The sequence below is a fragment of the Echiichthys vipera genome (assembly GCF_963691815.1).
Source record: "Echiichthys vipera genome assembly, chromosome: 17".
Lineage (NCBI taxonomy): Eukaryota > Metazoa > Chordata > Actinopteri > Perciformes > Trachinidae > Echiichthys > Echiichthys vipera.
Window position 1 is genome coordinate 11,831,168 of NC_139842.1, and position 22,755 is coordinate 11,853,922.

At 43.3% G+C, this 22,755-nt stretch overlaps 1 protein-coding gene across 1 annotated transcript in view; it reads right to left on the bottom strand.

Moving 5' to 3' along the window:
• The window catches only part of tex2 (testis expressed 2), a 29,695-nt gene extending 12,043 nt beyond the window's left edge, over positions 1 to 17,652 (bottom strand). Inside the window, exons 1-3 of the mRNA XM_083930590.1 lie at positions 17,537 to 17,652; positions 16,740 to 16,804; positions 1,367 to 3,164 (exon numbers count right to left, since the gene is read on the bottom strand). Of these exons, the coding sequence (XP_083786716.1) occupies positions 1,367 to 3,139 (1,773 nt within the window). The 5' untranslated portion in view covers positions 3,140 to 3,164; positions 16,740 to 16,804; positions 17,537 to 17,652. The remainder of the gene's footprint in view (positions 1 to 1,366; positions 3,165 to 16,739; positions 16,805 to 17,536) is intronic.
• Between the last annotated feature and the right edge of the window lie 5,103 nt (positions 17,653 to 22,755).

The following is a 22,755-nucleotide window of genomic DNA, read 5'->3' on the forward strand; positions in this document are numbered from 1 at the left end:
CTTTTGGAACAGCTGTGCCCTCTAGCTATGAGGCCCTCCTGTGCAACAGCTTGCTACCCACTAAGTCACAAACAGTACACATGCTTACATAACTCCCTCAAACTACTAAATATTTTGAGCAGAATTTCTACAGCACTGAGTGAGGTTAACTGAGAACAAGGGTCAAAATGTGGTAGCCGCTCTCATTCGAAATGTTTTGTCCAAAGCAAAACTGTAGATGGAGAAAAAAAGGGTAATAAAACCCCAATATGTTACTGCTGGTTCCCATAAGGCAGAATTGAGTTTAATTCTCATCCAACCCCCTGCCTTATCAGTCCCAAAGGAGGCTCTGTGAGCAAAGCCAATTCAATTCAAACAACAGGGGAAATGTCTGCGATTGGCCAGTGCGAAAGAGAAGATCATGTAGTATAAAGATACAAAATAAAAGCTCTTTGGGACAACTCCAATACACTAGAATATAGTTTATGCTTGGTAGGCAATAAAGACACAGGATTCTGTTCCCTGTATGGCAATCACACTGGTTTCTCCAAGGCATGGTAAGATAAAATGCAGTGCCATAGCCATATACGCCATATATATCACACAGATGCCATCGACTACATGTGTAAAGCCTGTAAGGCTAAATCTAATATACAGTTATCTTAACTCTTGGCTATATTGAACCAGGTGTTATAGATATAAAGCAGGTCGGGGTGCTATATACTGTAAATACTGTGCAAGTATCAAAACGTTCAATCCACAGAGAGATGCACACAGCGCATATTCAGAAACTGTGTCTTTAAACGAGCCACATAACTGTACAGTTGTTATAATAGATTGGATTTATATAGCGCCTTTCTCAGTACTCAAGGCAATTTACAGAGTCCATGCTCCATTCTTACAGAACTATGATAGTAGTCACAGCTGCCCTGGGGCGGACTGACGGAAGCGTGGCTCCCATTCAGCGCATACGGCCCCTCAAACCACCTCCTCAAACATACAGCAAGTGTCTTGGGAGAAGTGTCTTGCCCATGACACAAGTCAGGCAGGGCGGCGTTTGAACCGCCAACTCTACATTGCAACTGTGATGTCACAACTCTACTATATATAGATAGAAAGTGCTGCTACAGTCCAATTACAGTTATTCAATGCCGGTGCAGAGACGCCGAGAGCACAGATTCAGTAGACCAGGAAACGCTGACCAATCAGAGCAGTCTGGGCCTTTTTAGGATGTGGGCTTAAAGACACAGGGGGGCTCATTCAGACAGAGGGTGAATACAGGTATATTCAGACAGTCTGAGAACACAAAAGAACGTATTTAAACATGTTCTAGTAGAAACCCAAAATACAAGTATGAATCGGCCATCCATGCCGTGCTTTGTCTCACCTTGAAGGTTCCTGGTTCTTTGATATCCAGCTGTGCCACATTCCAGGGCTCTATCCTTCGCCTCCCTTTTCTTGTACCTGATGAGGAGCATCGAGGTGAGGACAGCCAGAGGACCAGCAAGGCCAACATGAACCCAGCTACTATCCCATGCACCACTGCACATACATATGGTGGCACTGGAAGGATTATATACCAATACACCAACTGTGCCAGCAAGATGAGGCCAGTCACAGGCACAGCCTCCGACTCCTCGTCCTCCTCTTCTTCCTCCTCCACTTTCTCCTCCTCCTCTGTGTCAAGTTCACTACACAACCCAGTGCTGCCGGTATGAGGCTGCCGGGAACCGGGACGATCCCCATCTGGTGTTTCTGTATCGGTACATAACTCAAAGTCTTCACTGTACAGTTCACAGAAGTCCTCGTCTTCCTGTCGGGCAACAAGGGCCGACATAGAGCAGCGGCCCAAAGTGAGAGAAGGAGACTTGGGGAAAGCAAACGAGGAGGCCTGGATGAGGGCTGGGGCTGGCGCCAGTGATGGGAAGGAGAAAAAAACAGAATCAGGGCCCTTGCCTGTCGGGGTTTCTTCCTCTTCTGCCCCTTCCTCCTCCTTGATGCTATAGTTGTTGTTACCTTCTGTGTGTCCGTTTACCGCTGTCACTCCGCTGAGCTCGGACGCACTTGAGGACAGCGATTTGGCACGATGAGTGGCAGTCCCACCAGCTCCCACGCACAACTCATCCCCCATGATCTTACTGAAAAGCTGCAGGGGGTCTGACATCACCTCTGACAGCCGTCGCTTGGTATCCTCTATCCTGGCCTCCACCTCTTGGACCTTGAAGAAAGACCTACCATCTGGGGACATGATGGGGGAAGAGGGCGCAGTTTTGGAGTCGCCACCTGCTTGTTTGACAACGACGGGGCTGGAGCATAAGCGAGGCTGGGAGAACTGTTTGAAGAGCTGCATGTTGCGAGGTGGTGGCCGCTGGGATGACTGTGCTTGCGGTTGCTGATGAGGGGGGTGATGAGGATAGTGATGAAGAGGCCCTTCCTGATGTTCAGTTTTCGATGTGTCTGTGGAGAGAGACTTTACAAAAGATTTCATTAAGTGACGGTGCCGCGCATGCGATGGCACAACAGTCGTGGCCGCGGGAGCGGTTTCTCGAGGCTCAACATCATTGGACAGGGACCTGACCAGGCTGAAGAAAGGCTTGGAGGAGGACAGAGCTGCAGACTTGCAAGGGGAGGAGGAGCTAGAGTTCGTGGATGGGGGATTGACTGGGGGTCGGTCAGAGGGCCAGGAGGAGCTGGCAGGAGGCGTGGAGCTCAGGTGGGGGTGCGTTGAGGTAGGGATAATAGTCATGGCTGCAGAGGGTGTGTGTGGGTGAGGGTCTGAGGGCTGCAAAGACAGTGTGGTGGATGAAACAGGGAGCACAGCAGCTCCAGAGGAGGTTTCCACACCAGCAGATTCAAACAACAGCTCCTCTTTTGCCTCCAAGCCTTTGGTGACAGACTGGTCATCAGTTTCCGAAACTTCTAGACCTTGAAGTCCATCAGCACCATCAAGCTCAGATTTAACCCCAGCAGATCCAAGCGGTACGCCGTAGAGCTCCTCTTCATCGTCGTCCTCCTCTTTCCCCAGGGCAGAGAAGTGGATGGTGATGGTGTCACGAGAGAGGGAGCGCTGCACCTGCAACTTAGGTCCAGGGGCATGACGAGAGGGAGGAGTGTCAGCATGCTGGCCACTTCCCCTGCTGCTGCTGCCCTGACTGCTCATCACCACCCTGCACAGGGCTCACAGCCTGGGAAAGACAGACAGAGACAGAAGCAGTACACTGTTAATAACCACAGAAACAATGATGCAAGGAAGGAGGTTGAGAAATGGCAGTGCAAATCAGCACTGTAATTAAATAAGAGTTGATTGTCACTTACAGCCCAGACACACACACACACACACACGCATACGCACACGCACACGACAGAAGAGAACAGGCCCGCAGCTCTCTATTCATCCTAATGTGAGTAGACTGGACAGGTATGTCCATGCTCCCCGATCCATTAGCCCTCATTATGCAAGCCTTTAGCTGCCAGACTGAGTCACTTTCAGGCCTGGCCTCTCCTTGCCTTACCAGCATCCTACTCACTCACTCACCCTCGCTATAGCAACATGATTAATGGGTTACTTTCGAACACATGAGCCTTGAGGATAGGGGCCATCAGCACTTGAGCTGTATTTAACTCCACCCTCCACAGGGGGCAGGCTGCAGCTGACTAAATGCTGTGAGAAGGAGAAAAAAAAGCAAAGAATGCTACTCTGACTAGTGGATGGAAAATCATCATCACTGGTGGATGAAACATTATAATTATAAAACATTTTGATTATTTTTAAAAACTACATTAGGTTGGTAATTTTGTCCACATGGGGGTCGTGCAGCGTTATACACTGTATTAAGTTTATGGCTAACATGTTATTATTTCATGTCATGAGTCCTGTCTCCTGCCACCTAGTGAATTTAAGTCCAATATTCACTTTTGTTTTTGTTAACTACCAATTTGTACAGTAAAGCTGTAGGCCGTGAAACCAAAACAATGACCTCAAGATACTTAAATGCTCTCCATGACTGAGGAGAACTGCAGAGTCCAGTGATAGTTCATCGCTTCTTCACATTACACAGTCATATAACTAGGCTTGGGCGGTATCACAGTGACGGTGTTACAGTGTACCAAGGTATTTAGAAATCCAGATGATCATGATTTTCAATGCCACAGCATAGCACACAGCACCAGAGGTCAGTCTCTACTGTAAAATGTCATAAAGATAGGAGCCTACATTAAACCCACTGTTCATATAAAAATATTAATTACTGATATGTAAAAATGCCCTGAGTAGTTCGAAGACTAGAAAGGAGCTATGTACAAGTTAATTTACCATCCATACGGTTAAAAAAAAAGGGTTTAGATTAGTTGTGTAAGCCAACTAATTCATTTAAAATTATGAACCTAAAAATTCAACCAAATGTATTCTCATTTAGTTTTTTTCACTAATTCATATTCATAGCTCCAATATTGTTCTGATTGCTCATTTCATTTGTCGTGTGTGTCATTAAGTCCTTTAATTGAATCTTTAACTTGGCTATAACTGTCATGTATTGCATTATTTCTGCTTTATGAGATCGTAAAAAACATAAACATATACATAAATATAACAAACTCTCCTCCCCTCTCTCACGCATAACAATATGCAGGACATAATCACACAACAAAGCAGCTTTTAGGCTCCGGTGATCACAGGAGCGAGGCATCTATTGTGTCGTCTCGACACAGCGGAACCAGAGTCATTCATCATGCAGTGATTTCAGTGAATGAGGCCTCAAGTTGTTATTGAGTTATTGTGCCTGTTTATTCTTCCACATCGCATAGAATCCATCATCCCTGGTTAGCATTATCAAACAGGCAGGGGAAAAAAAGCACACACACACGCACGCACGCACGCACGCACACACACACACACACGCACTCACACACACACACACACACACACACACACACACACACACACACACACACACACACACACACACACACACACACACACACACACACACACACACACACTCTGCTGGATGACAGAAATGCCCTGTAATGGAAGGAGGAGGGACGGAGGGAAACAACAGAGCAGTTAGCTTGTGTGATTGTCTGCATTTCTGAGAAAGCCCTGACGACCCTCGGGGCTCTCTGGTTGGCACTGCATCTCCAGAGAGTGTACTTGCTGGGATGGAATAACAGAGCATTTGACTTTCCCTAGCCAGCCTTTTCACTTGGGTTTTGTGTGTGTGTGTGTGTGTGTGTGTGTGTGTGTGTGTGTGTGTGTGTGTGTGTGTGTGTGTGTGTGTGTGTGTGTGTGTGTGTGTGTGTGTGTGTGTGTGTGTGTGTGTGTGTGTGTGTTGCTTCTGCCACGGGCACGGCAGATCAAATAAAAACAAGGAAGGAGAGAGCCAGAAAAGAGAGCAACAAAAAGAAGTAAGATGAAGAGCCACGGGGAGAGGGGAGGGGGGCTGCAGACGACCTTTCGGAGACAAGCTTTCTGAAGTGCCATTCACTTTAAGACAGCAGAGATGAAGAGAGAAAATGTGGAGGATGACACAGACAAGAAAGAGAGAGTGGTGGAGAGGAGGGAGGCAACAAATGAGTGGGGATGTAAAGCCATGGAGGTGGAAGTGGTTGTTGTCATTGTCATCAAAGCCTGAAGGACAGATTAAAAGATTGTGGAGGGTAACAGGGTGAGAAGGATGGGTTCAAGTTTTCCAGCTTTTGAGAGGGCGTGGCCCAAAGACACAGAATCATTTAAAACATTTAAACATACATAAAATAATGTATGCATGGATTTGGCTCACGCACAGCCCAGAAGATATAAACTATGTGAGAGCTAAAACATAGATGACCTATTGGAAACATGTCTCTACTGCTTTTCAAGTTGAATAAAGTGTAACCTGGGTAATGTTTGCCGACACACCCACAGTTTTAGTTCTTTCCTCTTAGCAATGCACCACTGCCATTAAAAGCCCCTGTGTTTGTTTTAACCGCTTCTGGATGAGGATGAGGAGAGGAGCCTGGCACCGAGACAAGACTCATCCAATTAATCAAAGCAAGCAAGGCCACTCTAATCAGCTAAAGCCAGCACCCTGGGAGACGAGAGAGGAGGGGGGGGGGCTTACAAGCAGCAGGGTATAAGAATGATATAAGACGGTGAACAGACAGTAGAAAAGGAAAGGGGATGTGAGGTAAACAGGAGACTGGAGAGACAAGCAGAACTTGTGTGCAGTGAACAAATTCTACATAAAATATATATATACATTTTCTTATCCACAACCTGTAATGTCCCACCCCAAAATTCTGCTTCAAGTGGGCACAGAAAGGAAAAAAAAACATGAGAACGAGTGAGTGATGAACAGGAGGGAGGTAGAGAGTGGGTGCTGCAAGAGAGCTGGAGATGTATTTATGGTCAACAGTTTGTGCAGCCTCCGGCATATTGAGTGTCTTTTCTCTCTCAGCTGAATGAACCACTAAAAAACACCAATTTACTCCATTTTTTTTGAGGAGCCAAGAAGCACTCTTAATTGATTTAACACCTCCAGCTGTGCCTCAAAAAGCAGCATTCACTACAGCTCTCTTTATTTTCTGCTCGTTTCATCCTCCTAAAACCACAGCTGACATACTGGGTCTGACAGATGCTGCAGCAGATTCCTTATGTGCCTACTTTTCTTGTCTCTTCTTTTTTTTTGACAGAGACTCACCTGGTCCCATCTCTCTCTCTCTCTCTCTCTCTCTCTCTCTCTCTGCATTTGATGGATGGGTAGATACTTCTGGACTGTCACGCACCCTGATAAATATCAGGCCCAGAGGAGGCGTGTGGAGTGGGAGGGGAGGGGGGGCCTCGCTGTCCTCACACAAGAGACACAACACCAGGGAGCATGGACTGGGGAGCATTTTCACATTCAGATTAGATTATGGTTGTTGTGAAGCTTGGAGTTAGAAATGGCAGGAAGTCAGGTAGAATGCCTGTTAGTGTTGCAAATTTAAAGTTCGACATTTTGGGAAATATGTGTGTGGAGAGTTGGATGAGAATTTGGATATTTTATAGTGTACGGTAAATAGGGAGCTACAGAACCCAGATAGCTTAGCACAGGCTGAAAACAAAGGGCAAAATATCTTTTATCTTCGAATCTTGATAGCTTTGCTAGCTTCAGAGCTCGCTCCAGTGTTCCCAAATGATTCAGATTTATAGACCTTTTTACGGTAGACAGTTTGACTCATGGAAGCAGGAAAAACAAAAAGGTGTAACTAATGACAAACATTAATGAGAAAAAAAGGTCTAAATGCACATTTAGTTGCACTACACTACCAGAAATCCAATGACCAATAGGTCACGCTAAAAAGAAACCTGCAGAAGTAGAAGTCTTGTCTATTGATTATGAATAAATTGTAACATTGTTTTGTGAGACGGTGCTGCCTTCTGTATGAATTGTACTCACAGGCTGACCTCACTAAATCAATAGAAGTGGAAACTTGTCTTTAAATAATGGGTACCAAAGATTAAAATCTACCAATATGCTGCCAGTGGAGGCCCGAATAACAGCACGGACACCTCAAGAGCGGAAAGTGAAAGCAGTTTGAGAAAGAGAAGAAATTGAGTAATAAATGAACAGTAACAAAATAAAAGTGTCAAAATAAGTTAAATAACATTAAAAGAGTCCTCTGTCATTTAGCTTTGCACTCCTATAACAGTAAAAAAAAAAAATCAATGCAGAAGAAACCAGCGGTGTCTCTTTTTTTACACTTTATCATAATATGGTGTTCACATTCCCCACAATACAACTCTTATATAGTTGCTACTAATGCTACTATTGTAGCCACAATCAATCATTTCTCCTCAAACAGAGATTCAGGAGGAGGCTACAGAGGTCTGGAAAGCTCAAGGGATGCAACAATCCAAAAGAAACATGGCTTTGGGTACCGGCTAACGTGTACCAACCCAATACCAGTGTTAAATGAATAAGCTGTATGCCTTACAACATGGAAGTGACTGGGATCATTATTTTATGTCTAAGGCAACATCCGGCTTTCCTACATTCTAAAACAAAATTCAACAAATGCATCCATCTGTAAATGTAGTGAATTGTTATTTATTCTCAAAATAATAAATTTTGCACCAGCAAACTGGCAAAGATAAATGTCTAAATACAATAGAATTAATTTCCAACTACTTGATAGGACCGGTGCAGCCCTAGGGAGCTCACTTTCTAACCCCATACCCTGTGGAGTAGTGGTAGTTGATGAGGTTGGTGTACTACTGGGTAGATTGGTAGGTTACAGAGGTGGAAGTGAGTATACTCAGACCAGATTTTCTGCAGCTCCCTGTGGCCAAGGGTGCGGCCAGGAATTTCAGGCCCCTCAGGCTGTTTCCACACCATCAGAACCAAATCCAGCCCTTTTCATAGCTTTGAAGCTTGCAACTCTCTTGTAGTCAAAAACCTTATATACCTTTTTGTACCTGTAGAGTCTCTCCAAAATTGATGATAGGCAAATCTGAAAAAGTTGAAAGAAAATGCACCTAATGTTTTGGTATTTTTGGGCCACTGTGACTCCTGGGCATGGATTCATCCTTACTACTATTTTTGTTGCGATTTCTGTTGGATTTTTTTTCATGCTGAATTTATTAAACTGAGAACTTCGACATTCTGTCTACTTCAGGCCCCTCTAATCTGTGCCAGAACCAAACCACTGATCTCTTTAAGTGACATTGTGCTGATGTGATTGGATGCGTCAGAAGGTATCGAGGACAGACTGATGTGACCTCTGCTGAAGGATGTTAAGTTAGCACGGCAAGTTTCCTCAGAAAGGAGATGAAATAGAAAAGTAAAATGAGGAAAAAGAAATGAAAGCTGGCGTCAGGAGCATACTGAGCAGATGACTGTGAAAAGAGGAAAATGAAGAGCAAGTCGAGTAAGAAGCAAGTCGGCGAGGCATTAAAAGGGAGGGTGACAGCGGGAAGATGGATCGGGTGAGGCAGAGAGATTGAAGATGGGATGCACAGAAAGAGGGAGTGTTGATTGTCACTAACTGCCCGCATGCACGCATGCACGCACGCGCGCGCACGCACGCACACACACACGCACACACACACACGTACACACACACACACACACACACACACACACACACACACACACACACAAATCAGCTACTCGGTCACATGATGTGTGCAGTTGCCTGGATGTGTATGAACGCAAACAAATGTGACACAAAGGAAAGGAGAGCTGGGGGAGTCAGCAGAGAGCACCTAAAGCAGGTAGCGAGAGAGAGAAATAGAAAAAAGACACAAAGACTGAGGAGTGTTCTTTGTCTTCACATAACAGCAGAGAGCAGGTTAACATGCCACGCCAAGTCTTTTTTTTCAGGGGAGATTGGACCCTGTCATCACTAGCATCCATTCCGTACTGAACACTTCTATATACCGTATGTGGATGTACTGTACACATGTATTAAGGAAAGTGGAAAGAAATTAACTGGTTGTTTCCATTATTACTCTAAAAACATGGATTGGAGTTATGGCAGGTTCATCATCACATCATCAGACCGAACTACACCCTCTTTGACTTAACACAGAAGTCAAAGAAACTCCGACCCGACTGACTGAAACACAAGCAGCAGTTCTTAAAATAGCTGTCGAGGTGTTAGTCCCATTAAATCTGGCTGACCACTTAAAACATTGACTGATGGACAGAGAAATGGAGGAAGATAGGGTGTGTATGGAGAAAAGGGGAAGGAAGGGACAGAGTCTCAAGGGACTGACTTTCCAGGAAAAGATGAGAAAGTGATGCAAGCACAGTTTTATCCACAGATAAATGTACACAGCCCGTATACAGAAGCTGCTTTTAAACGAGCTGTCAGGACTTTGAATGGTTGTGATGTCACAACTCTACTATATATAGAAAGCTCCTACAGTGCCTTTACGTTTATTCCCTGACTAGGCTTTTTCGGGAGGGGGGCTTAAAAGACAGGTGCTAAAGTGAAGCATTTCAAACAGAGGGTGAATACAGGTTTATTCAGACAGACAGTATGAGAATTTTTTTTTTGATGTTGTTGTTTTTTACATTAAAGCACGTAAACATGTTCTCGTAGAAACCCAAAATACAAGTATAAATCAGAAAATTAGCACAATATGGGACCTTTAATTAATTAATCAGTTATTCTATAAAATGTCACAATGTAATGGTTTTTTCAGATTGCTTGTCCTTTGATCTGACCAACTATCCAAAAATATTTATATCTATACCAAATAATATTTACATGTCCTCCAGAGCATGTAAAAGAAATCCTGTGAAACAGCATGTATAGCATATTACTCAAATAATTGATCTCTAATGTTGAAGGCCTTTGACCTCTGATAAAGAATGACATAAAACATTCAAATTAAAGAATACAAAAATGGCAAAGAAATAGATTTTACCAGCAGACTTTACAGATTGTTTTGATGGAGCTGCTCTGGCGGGGCACCTCTATAATATTGACAGTGAACAGCACTGACACTATTAATGTGTGATGTGTCAATATGCCTGTTTGCGTAACAGCAACAGACATGCTCTCAAACATCCAAATGCACATATGAACGCACAAACTGTGCACGGAGATCTGCTCCAGGCTCTGAAAACATCGACCGGCAGAATTATGAGCTCCAGCAGCATCAGAGGACACACTAAGCAGAGATTTTGATGGAGGCGAGAGAATAAAACAACAGTAAAACAATAGCCAGGCAGATAAAGAGCACTCACGCAGCTGCGCCAGATCAAACCGGTTTTCTTCACCTCTCTCTCTCTCTCTCTCAGAATCCACCGTCAACACGTCAAACATCAAACCTTGCCATGCAGATCATCTGGTGGTTGCCATGCCAACAGTGAAGCATTCATCTTGTTCCACACTTATCCCCGCATCCTTTTGTTTGGCAGGGCAGCGACTCCTCACTGTATAACCCTGTCTCTTCGGAGTGTTTGTTAACATCACCAGTGAAGGGTTCCCTTTGTGTGTGTGTGTGTGTGTGTGTGTGTGTGTGTGTGTGTGTGTGTGTGTGTGTAGGCGCTAAACCAAAGCAGCAAAAAGAATGGAAAAAGCTTGGATCTGCTTCTCTGAAATAGTACATTATTTAGCTGAATCAGGGGAACACCTTCTCAAAGACAATTAATAACCTCTAATTCTGGTTGTCATCATCATCATCAATAAACACTCCTGACAACTTCAGCTGTTGAGCCTGATCTCCTCTTTAAACGCTGCAGTATAAATGTGCTCAAATTCACTTTGATAAATGACGTAATTGTATGGAATATCTATAATGCTGCCTAATCCGGTTCGACAGTTTAAAGATCAAAAGGTGGATGAACCCGCAGTCCTGACCAAACACACATAAACACACACCCGTCTGAATGTATTAAGATATTTATAATCTGTGTAAAAGCTGCCTGACAGCTGGCAAACAGTCAGAGGGTTTGATATTAGTCATAATCTAGCCAATTATAATCCATAATCCAGCCAATTACATGATGAATGGAGTGATGAGGGAGGGGGATGTAGAGGTGGAGAAAGGCAGAAAACATACAAGCGCCAGTGTTTTTACAAACATTAAGAAAAACATGAAGATTAATATTAGAAATGTTGTTATGCTTTTATCCTGTATGATGGCCAAGAATAACTGGGCCATGTTACAGAATTGAGACAGTGCACAGAATACAGTGTGTCTGATTAGTAATTGAAAGCGATAAAAAGAAGAAAGACTGTGAAAATGAGGACGGAGAGATAATAGCCTATAAGGAAGTAGAAGAGTCTTATATGTAATATTTGAAATTAGTATTCATGGATCAGCATTTGAAGTTGTTGCAAGCACTCTTGGTTTAGGCGAAAAAAACACCTCTTTCAATTATATTTACATTCATGTTCATACACTGTATTTACCCCAAAGTACCTCCTGCTGGACTTTCGAGAAGCAGCGCTGCCATCAGACCAACCTAATTAAAAGATTCTAGGACACTGAAAGCAGCTCAAAATATAAAAAACATCCATTTTCCCCCCATTTTTTGACAGTGATGTGCAACACAATAGAGGCATCGGCACATTCACCGAGCAGAATTAGCATATAAATTACATGAAATAACAAAGGGTGTATTTCTAACAGTGGATCTGCATAGGGAAACCTGTAATCTTTGATGTATCAAACTTTCTGTGTCTGTGATCTCACAAAGTCATCAATTACCGGCGGTAAGTGAGAGCTGGGCGACACTTCTGAATCGTAGGCCGCAGGAAAGCTCCTTTTTTCCATCTTAAGTGGAACACCCATGAAACAGTTATGAGACAGAAGCATCTGATAAGGCGGCACATGCAGAATCTCAGAAATCCACCTGTTAAAGGGGAAAATCCCCACTTACCTACTACAAAACTTATATAGATAGAACAGTGTTATGTTGACATACACCTCAGCTGTTAATAAACATACAACTGGAGATAAGTGACACTTTTCATACCTCAAGATCTGATTCATACCACTGGTTCAATGGGCAAGGCTGGCGTTATTCTATATTTTTGTTTATGTTTACAAATCCCATGAAGAGAGAAAAACAACCAACAATGTCACAGTCCAACTCTCCATACTTTCTGACCTTCCTATCCAGCAACCAGCTGCAAGCCCACTGGATCCTATTGAAGATGTCATTTGTTTGTTTATTTTGTTTTTAAAGACTCAGTTTTCCTTAAACAGCTGGGTACTGAAACTACCGTTTCTAGCTAGCGTTACTCAAACAAAGGAAAATCGTGCATTTATTGGAGACTATTTTCAGCCATGCATGAATACACATTTGGTGCTTTAGTGATATTTACAGTAGAAGTGTGGCGTATGTGTGATCAAATCAAAATAAGATACGGTGCCCTTGCACGTGGTAATAAAGGAACCTCTCACATAAACACCTGTGCAATAATGTGGCTCTATAAAGTCTTAACTGTTTTTGAACAATGATGGCACCCTAAATAGCGGAATAAGATTTATCAGGCTGTGGCTACCTACACTATAGGATGCTGAGGACAGCATGAACATAGTATGAATGAGTGAGTATTCAGTGTGTAGCACAGATCTTTGTGTGATCTAGTCAACAAATACTTCCTCCTTTCGAACGTTAACTTCCTGTTTGGCGAGATAGCTGCAATAAGAGGAAGCACCACCCATTACTCTCTCCCTTTAGAGCAAGCACAAACAGATGTATATCTCCACTGCTTATAACTGTGGAGTATGTGCTTCGTCAGTGTGCGTTTATTAAATTCATATCCTGGACAACACACACACACACACACACACACACACACACACACACACACACACACACACACACACACACACACACACACACACACACACACACACACACACACACACACACACACACACACACACACACACAAACACACACACAAGTGTCAGAAGCCATTAGCTGTGAAAACTTGTGGCTGCTCGTCACAGTGACAAGCGCCGATGGCTGCTCTGCTGGCTTTTTCATTTAAACAGCAAGGGTGTGGATAAGGTGCCGGTACAATACAGTACAATGTGTGAATGCATTTGTGCATGTGTATGTGTGTGTGTCCTTTCATGTCAAAATAGTGCTGTGTGTCAGTTATCTTGCAAACAAACCCATAAGCAACGTCCCGCTTCCTGCAGCACCTGACGCCGGCATCACGTTCACCATCGGTGTGGCTTTTTCAGATGACTTTTTCATTTTGACCACATACACAACATGGCCAAAAATATGTGGACCCCCATAAGGGATGGTAGAACATCTTTTCAGATCAACAAGTCTCGTTTCTTCTGCAAAGGCTTTACACAAGATTTTGAAATCTTTGAATTAACTCCTATTCAGCCACAAGAGCATCAATGAAGTTGTGCTCTGATGTTGGGTGGATGGCCTGGCTTCAAACTGAAGGTGTCGGTTGGAGTTACGGGCAGGGCTCTGTGCAGGTCAGTACATTTTACCACACCCAGCCACCATTTTTTTATGAATTTTGCTTTGTGCATGGGGGCATTGTCATGTTGAAACAGGGATGAACCTTCCAAGTTGCCTCAAAGTTGGAAGCACAGTGTTGACTAAAATATCACTATATGTTTTACCATTAAAATGTCCTTTTATTTAAAACTAGAAGGGCATACAGGGAGCCCAGACCTCCACCCAGGCATGCCCTATCTCACAATATTAATGACAATTTCATTTTTCTGATTATTCCGATACCATTTGAATGCAGCACAAATCTCAAAATGTTAACCATCCATTGATCTTTAACCGCTTGTCCCTGTTGGGGTCGCGGGGGGCTGGAGCCGAGCCCAGCTGACAGCGAGCGTGAGGCGGGGTACACCCTGGCACCCTGGACAGGACACTAGCCGATCGCAGGGCACATAGAGACAAACAGAGACAGACAACACTCACACTCACATCCACACCTACGGGCAATTTAGGGCGTACTCACACTGTCCTTCCGCACCGCGACCCGGGCTTTAGGGTACTTGTCCCCCCTCCCGGCCAATGCTTCTTGCTGTCCATACGCCATCACGCCGTAACAGTCACACGCATTGATCGCGTGTGTGTGGCTTTGTTTACAAATCTTTCCACAGACCTCGGAGTTTTTGTGCGTCTTGTCGACTGTTTTTGAATATTTTCATCCGACCAAATCTGCAGTAAACCCTCCACCTCCGCATCACATCAACGTGAACCTTTCACCGCCATTGTTGTTGTTGTTAAATGTCCGCGCATGGTCCGTCCTTCTATTTACATGTCCGAACAGGCGGACATAACGCTACTTCCGTAGGGCTCGTGCTCGTGCTCGTACACGTGCGCACGCTCGTGCACGTACATGTGCAAACGGCTCCGCTAAAGCCCACCTCTTTCACATGCGCCCACGGCCCGCTGTCCGCAGTTATGCGCGGAACGGGTGCACGCACACTGCTTAAAGTTACAAGGCTTTAGCTGAAAAAACGGTTTTGGCCCCGGCCAGAAGGACAGTGTGAGTGCGCCCTTAGAGTCATCAATCAACCTAACACGTGAATGCCTTTGGACTGTGGGAGGAAGCAGGAGAACCTGGAGAAAACCCACTAAGACACAGGGAGAACATGCAAACTCCACACAGAAGGGCCCAAGCTTGGATTTGAACCAGAAACCCTCTTGCTTTGAAAAATAATTTGTGTATCACTCTCTGCCCCATGGTTTGGATACACTCCAAAATGTAACAGGTTCATGCTACACCCTTCCAAATTGGGTCAGTAGGTTTTCCATAATCCTGCTGACAGACAAACAAACAAACCAAGCGGAAAACATAACCTCCTTAGTAGGTAAAGATGAGTTTACACATAAACAACATATCCTATTCTATCGTCTAATTCATCTTCTATTCTATCCTCCAGGGTTCTTCTCAGAGTTCGAGCATAAATTGTTTTCGGGAATAGGATGTCGACCACGAGCACCTTTCTCTTAAACATATTACCATACTGGATGTGTCACCAGTTTTTCTTAATTCCCTGCTGATGGAGAGTTTTTGTGTTTCTGAAGAGCAGTTAACAGATAAAACTCTAGACATTACCCAGCTGAGCTGAATTTGTCCAAATCGATCTGGTCAGACATTAAACAGACGTTACCCCGCCAGCTCCCTAGATTGAGCCTACGTGCGGGCGTGTTAATGATGTTTCTGTCATGTGGCTGGCACCAAACTGAAGGGGAGGGAGATGGCTGATTTACATGAAGACAGCAATGAAAATGTCTAACTGGAGACACAACAAGATGCCAAAAACTTCTGTCCGTTGTCTGACGCTGAAATTGCCGGACAATTTCGAGGAATGGCAAGAGACTAGCTTGTCATCATATTCCGAACCATCTACATGACCACGGTGCAATCCGCATCATATCATGCACCTGCTACACGCTCTACCCAAGCGCCAGCCTTCATCTAAACCAAACTGAATATTTCAAGAAGGTGATGATGCGTATGACTCAGACAATCTCCTCCTTTCATGATGTATGTGACAAAGGGCAACTCCGAACAATGTCTGGACCTGATTCATCAGACATGGTCTGGGGTTCATATGAAAACAGTTTCAGGATAATTATAATCCAGGTTTGAACTTTGAATGTCATATACAGTATCATTAAGTCATTATTATACAATAAGATTGTTGTACTACTGGTCTCACAACATGACATATGCACATACAACATGTATACTGCTCCGACCTTGACCTGCATTGTGTGCCATCAAGGTCCTTTTTATCCACAAACAATAGCTCATTCAGGCGGTCCAGCTGCCAACGCTTGCTTTTACCTTCACAGCAATTTGTCTAATTAAGCCTGAGAAAGAGTATTCCCTTTAGACCTGTTGACACAACCCCCACTTCATCTACAAACTCACCTCAGTGCAGGGCAGAAATGTTGGTATTAAAAAAAAGTCATAAATACAACATGTGAAAATGGACACAAACATAGGTCTTTGCATTCAGACAGAGCTGCGCGCATGTGTAACAATGTTAAGGATGTGAGTGAGGCTTGGGGTTGGGTAAGAGAAGGAGTTTAGATGAAGGAGACATAATTAAGGAGAGGAAAGTAAGGGAAAGGAAGAGAGGCCAGTCAAGGCCATGGATCAATTCCAACAGTACCACCTGTGTACACACACACACACACACACACACAAACACACCCACGCACACACACACACACACACACACAAACACACCCACGCACACACACACACACACACACACACACACACACACACACACAGACAAGGTCAAAGCCAGAGAAAAGTCTTACCTTGAGATTTTAGAGGCATTCAATCTCCTCTTGCAACACAGCCTGCACTTATGATGTTAACATTCCTAGACAAACAGACAGAGCGTTACAATGATCAGTTTCATGCCAAATCTTACAATTACTTCTCCATAATGAAGTGCAATATTATTCCATATGTGCCTTTATCAAAGCCACATTACAGCTCCTTAAGAAACCAGTTGACATCAGGATACTGGTGCGGAAACTCCCTCTAAATGATTTGAAAAGCAATATTGTAGAGGCCTTTAATAATCTATCCCTGGAATAAAGAGGGGGGTTTGGTGTAATTAGGTGACACAGGGATGAAAATAAGAAACTGATGTCTTGTGTCTTGTGATGTTGTGGGCTTGTTACTGGAAAAGGGACCAAGCAGAGAGCAGAAGAGCTCATGCACAGTTCACAGCAGGCTACATGGATAATGAGCCACAGCTTTCCCACAGATACACCAGCTAGACCTAGACAGTGCATTACCTAAACTATTAAGGAAGTACACCACAGTGCACTGACTGAGCCATATATTGTAGCATCCTGACAGCTTTATTTCATGTGTTTGCTGCTCAGGTTATTTTCTATAACCAACACTGATAATATAAAGTGTTCAAAGCGGCTCCTATGGCTCCATCCGCCCCTTTGTCCCCCCTCACATCCTGACTTTAGCTCTGCGCTGCTCTGTGCCGTAATACACCCATGGACCTATAAGAGCTGATGCTCAAATCAAACCACCACCACCAACAACAACAACAAAATCAAATAAAAAGCAAACGCACCTTTTATCTTACCGTAGTTATCGTATCTTTATGTGCAGGCCACTGGTTCGCTCTGCATCCAGGCTTTGAATCTGCGTAATATAGCGACGAGGATCCCTGCGAATGATGCTTCTTTTATTCGCAGCCCCGGAGCCTGCGGAGGGACGGAGTACGGCGGGGGTGCCGAGGGGGGCGGGCTGGCTGGCTGGCCTGTGTGCACCCAGCGAGAGTCCAGAGCAGACACAGGCAGTGATCAAACCTGATCCCCGACGCGGCGTTTTATGCACGAGCTCTGGGCGTGTATTGTTTTGGTGAATGGGTGACGGTCCGCGCCACACACAGACACAGACACATACACACACACACCCCTTTCCTCACCATTTAAGTGAGATTTAGGATGCACCTAAAGAAAGAAGCATCCCATCGTCGGCACTCTACTGATTCATATTTTCTTGTGTTGCAGCAGTTGAGTGGGAATTGCGTCACGGCGTTGCAGCATGCCCTTAAGAAGCGGATTCCCCTCCACAACTAACAATCCGGTGTCCCTTTAATAAAGGTGACTAGATGAGTGAGCAACACAGAAGATTACATTTCTAGATTATGTCATTTTAAATAAAACTACACAGTAAAAGCTGCAGACACAACCTACCACTGGATCAGACCCCACCGGGTGCACAGTGCTACTGGTGGCCAGTGGATCCATCCGAATTCCGACTCGTTTAATCTAATTAAATTGGCTTGAAGAGGCTGCCACCTACCGGGCTGAGGCGAGTATGCGCTGCATCCAGGTTTTTTTTTTGCCTGTATGTAACTCCTACCATGCCACCAGAAATCACAACTTAGTAGATTCTTGCCATTCATTCAAAAAGTACTGCACATGGAATAATTTACTGTTTTTACCTTCCTTGTGTGTTTGTCCTAAACAGCCAACAGTTGTATCAATGCTTACTGCTAACTGTTGCAGAGGCGGATTAATGCACAGGCTGGCCTAGGCTGCAGTTTCCGGGGCCCCGGATTGGCCAGACTATTTAAATTGTTTTTTAATTTACTACGCTGGAAAAAAAACTTGCCTCCTATTTGGGACCTTAGAAACATTTAAAAAATAGGTCACTGATTGGATAAATATGGGACACATTTACCCACCCAGCTGCCATCATGTGGCCGGGTTCATAAGGTCAATTTTGTTGTCAAATGATGCGTCACTCACTGTTACTAGACAGTAAAGCAGCAAAATGTCAGACAGGAAATGTGATAACTGAGCACGAAAAAGAAAAGCACAACAACTGAAAGAACAACGGGACCAAGATCTACTATAGGAAAATCTTAAATTGACAGGATTCATCAAGGTTGCGGACTCTTCTTCTGTCCTAGTGGGTTTTTTCTGATAAAGCATGATTAATACTGTGGGGGGCCCAAACAAACAGTAGCCTAAGTGCCCCTGACCACCCCCACTGTAAGTAGGCCTAAATCATCATTTTAAGGGTAATGTCCACACACCCCCAGTTCTTCTCACCCTCTTCCTTTACTCCCAGTGTGTGGGACTGCTTAATGCATGATTAATTGAAATGGATGAATTTCAAAATATGAAGCCTTTTTATAAAGCCTGCCGATCATCAGAAAATACCTGTTCATTTGTGTTGTAGTGGAGTCAGAATTATATTCAGTCAAATATTAAATATTATTTTTTCCACCATTTCAATCGTTTCTTTTTAGATGTGAATCTAAAATGTGAAGAATGTGAAGTCTGAAAATACATTTGTTCAATTTTGAATTATTGAAGATATTTTTTTTGGGGGGGAAGGGGGGGGGGTCGTGTTTTTCAGAAAGCACAGGAGCGTCTGCCTGCACAATCACCTGACACCACCTGTGCGTTATTATTAATCACAGATTCTCCTGATTGATCTACAAAGGTTTATGGATGCATCTGAGATGATTCTCAGCACCAACATGAGAGCAGAACTCCCATCTGATTGCTGAAGGGCTCCATCTAGTGGACACCGCTGGACACATTCATATTTGCCGACCAGAAATCAGGAACCCATTTCTCTTCTTCTTTTTTGTTTCTTTATTTCCTTCTTCTTCTTTACATAAACGAGTATAACGTTTAGGCCTATTATAAATAAAGCTGGCTTTGTTTTATTCCCCAACGGTATCTAGATTGTATTCAGAATGTTTCATATCAGTACCCTAAAATGCAGATGAATAGCAATGTTAAACAAAAAGCATTTCATCCATAAACTGTGTCCTGTTAGAGGCATTAAAGCCAGCTGTTTTTATTTACATATTTGAAAAAAAACATTTCAATTAGCATATATAAAACTAAGCAAGACACACTGTTCTGTTATGCAGACGTGAGGTTTTAGGAACCCGTGTATCACTGAAGGAAGGAAGCTTTCACCATTTGCTGTCTGTGTCTAATCTGTGTCAATCATCCACTGGTGCGCCGGTATGCTTTCCACCACTGTCCCTGCTGTGAACAAATATTTTTTTATCCTTTGTCACACCTTGTGAAAAAGCCATGATCTCGTTTAATAAAACTGGTCACAAAAATTATCTCCGGTAGAATTTATATATATTTTAAAGGGACATGTTGTGCTAATTTTCAGGTTTCGTACTTGGATTTTGGGTTTCTACTTGAGCATGTTTACATGCTTTAATATCCAATACTACTACTTTCACAGTATTCATGCAGCTCCCCAATCTGCTTTATACAAAAAACAAAACAGAATAACTTTTCAAAAAAAGGGACCTTTAAAGAAATGATTGACTATTGAAGTTGGATTTCAAATTTTCTGACCTTGGAAACGTTTTTTCTTTCAATTTCACAGAAACTGGGTCAACTCCTATGTTGTCCAAGGTCATCTCATATGATCAAACCCTAAATTAACCTTGTGTGGAGATTATCACAACTGTTGTCTCCAAGGTCAGAAATGTACTTTGAAGCTCAGCTTACAAACCAACACAGATGAAAAGTGGAAAATCCTAACTACTGATGAAGATCATGATTGAAAACTCCAGAAAAAAACCTGCAAAGTTGACAATTTTTGCAACTGTCATGTTGTATATTTTTATTTTTGAGAGAGATTTTTGAGATTTGATATAACAAGTCAAACTAAAATAAATATAAGAGGATGATAAGTATGTCTTCTAAATGGATTCATCTTTATTCATCAGAACTGTGTCAGTGTCTTTATTGCTGACATGTATTTGAGGTGACAGAAATAAAGAAAAATGAAACATGAAAGTGGGTCAATTATCACTTATATAACAGGGGCTTGGCCTTTTGTAAGGTTTCAGTAGCTCCCTGTACCACTTAAAAAGTTATTTAACAGTATGATTCACATCAAAGCACTCAGGACCCCTGCTGCTAAACTCAAAGGCCAGACGGCCCATCTCCACTCTGAAGCTTTATGAAGTTCATAAAACCCACTCCTCAGTAGATCACTGCAGATGGCGGGCCGGGCTAATAGCTGGAAAAGTAGCACAGACCGCCACCGTCGCTTGGACTCCTTTGAACTGAACCGTATGCAGAGTGAACAGGGGGGCGACAGTATGCATGTTTCTGTGTGTATTTGAAAAGACTCAATCTTTGTGTGTGTGTGTATATATAAAGTACGTGTACGTGTTTGTGTACATGTGTGTGTGTGTGTGTGTCCTCATCCTTATCCTGTCACAGCAGGGGAGAAACATGAAAGCGTTTCTACAGTGTTTGGTAATTGCAAAGACCTCCGTTCTGCCTAAACAGCACAAGAGAAGACAACCTCATCAAGACACGGTCAAATGCACATAATGTACAGATGTGCTCACACCTTTGGGGCAGTTGACCAATCAATAGTCTTCTTTGCTGTGTAAAAGTCCACACAAATGTATGTGTGTGTGTGAGTGTGCGTGTGTGTGTGTGTGTGTGTTTCCTTTCCACACAGGCCTTTCTTTGTTGTGTGTAACCTTTTGATCTAAATGAAAAAATGGGGCTTAGGTAGGCCAATGTGTTGGAGAGGGGTGGTTATGCTAAAAGGGTAGAGGGGGGTGAGTTGCCACCTTTTCATGTTACCTCTCCTCTGTTCAGCTTTCTAACAAATGTCAACGCTGATAACAAAGTCTCATTTGCATATCATAATCCCCATCTCTCGACCTTCTGATCAGGTGTACTTGGAAGCACGGCTGTGTTCTTTCAAAAAGAGAGAAAGATAGAGAGCAAGAGAGGAAAAAACTCAGTTCACTTTGAGAGCTGTTTGAAGTTCTCTGCCAGAGTTCAAATAACACTAAAACATGTGCATGGCATTGAGTGGCTGATTTGTATTAAAAAGAAGAAAGGCGGAGGGATGGAGGGATGAAAGGAGGTCAGAGAGGGGAGACTGAGGAAACTTTCTGGAGCTATAAGGCCAAAATCCTTTGGATCTAATGTCACTACACATACAGATGAGCGGGGCCCTTTTGTATTCGATCTTTGAACTTCGACGTGATGTGCTAATTACTCTAACCCTAACAAAATTATGTTTGTTTTCCCTCAAAGTTATCATGCTGTCTTAAATGTCCCATAATGTAAAAAGTAAGATTTCCATGTCTCTTTTGATTATAAAATACTTTGAGGGGCTATACAAATACTGTGAAAGTGTCAAAACACACAATCCACAGAGAAATGCATACAGCCCATATTCAGAAACTGTGTTTTTAAACAGTTGTGCCGTCACAACCATAATAAACAGTATATGCAGTTGTTAAGACATGACGTAACACCCTTTCAAAAAATGATTTCCGAGTCCAAGCCAGTCCAAGCCTTGTATTTCTACAACGCTACAGTGCCGTGTTCCCTGTTGTTTGAACAGATTTGAGTTTTTAAAAAAACAATGTAATTGTCATTTTACCTCTTTCATATCGATGAAAAAGGTGTCTAACTGACGAAAGAGGTGATCGTAATTGTTCACGTGTTCGGCCGTTGTTGTCTGTTTTGCTACAGTCAGTGCGTTTACATGCAGTTTAAAAACCTAACTATACCTGATTGCCGGTTAAGGCATGCTCTGGTTTCTCAAATGCCATGTCAACACCGTACAAAAATTGGAGTTTTCATACGCTGACAGACAGACCTAGATAACTCCTTCAGTACCCCAATTATTAGTGTATGTAAACAGCGTTCCCAGGTTATGATCAGGTTATACATCTGCGCATGTTCCATAAGGTAACAACTCCCCCTCCCCACTCCGTGGCAGTGGTCTCTGAACTCGAAATATGTTAAATCAGGAAACAACGGCACC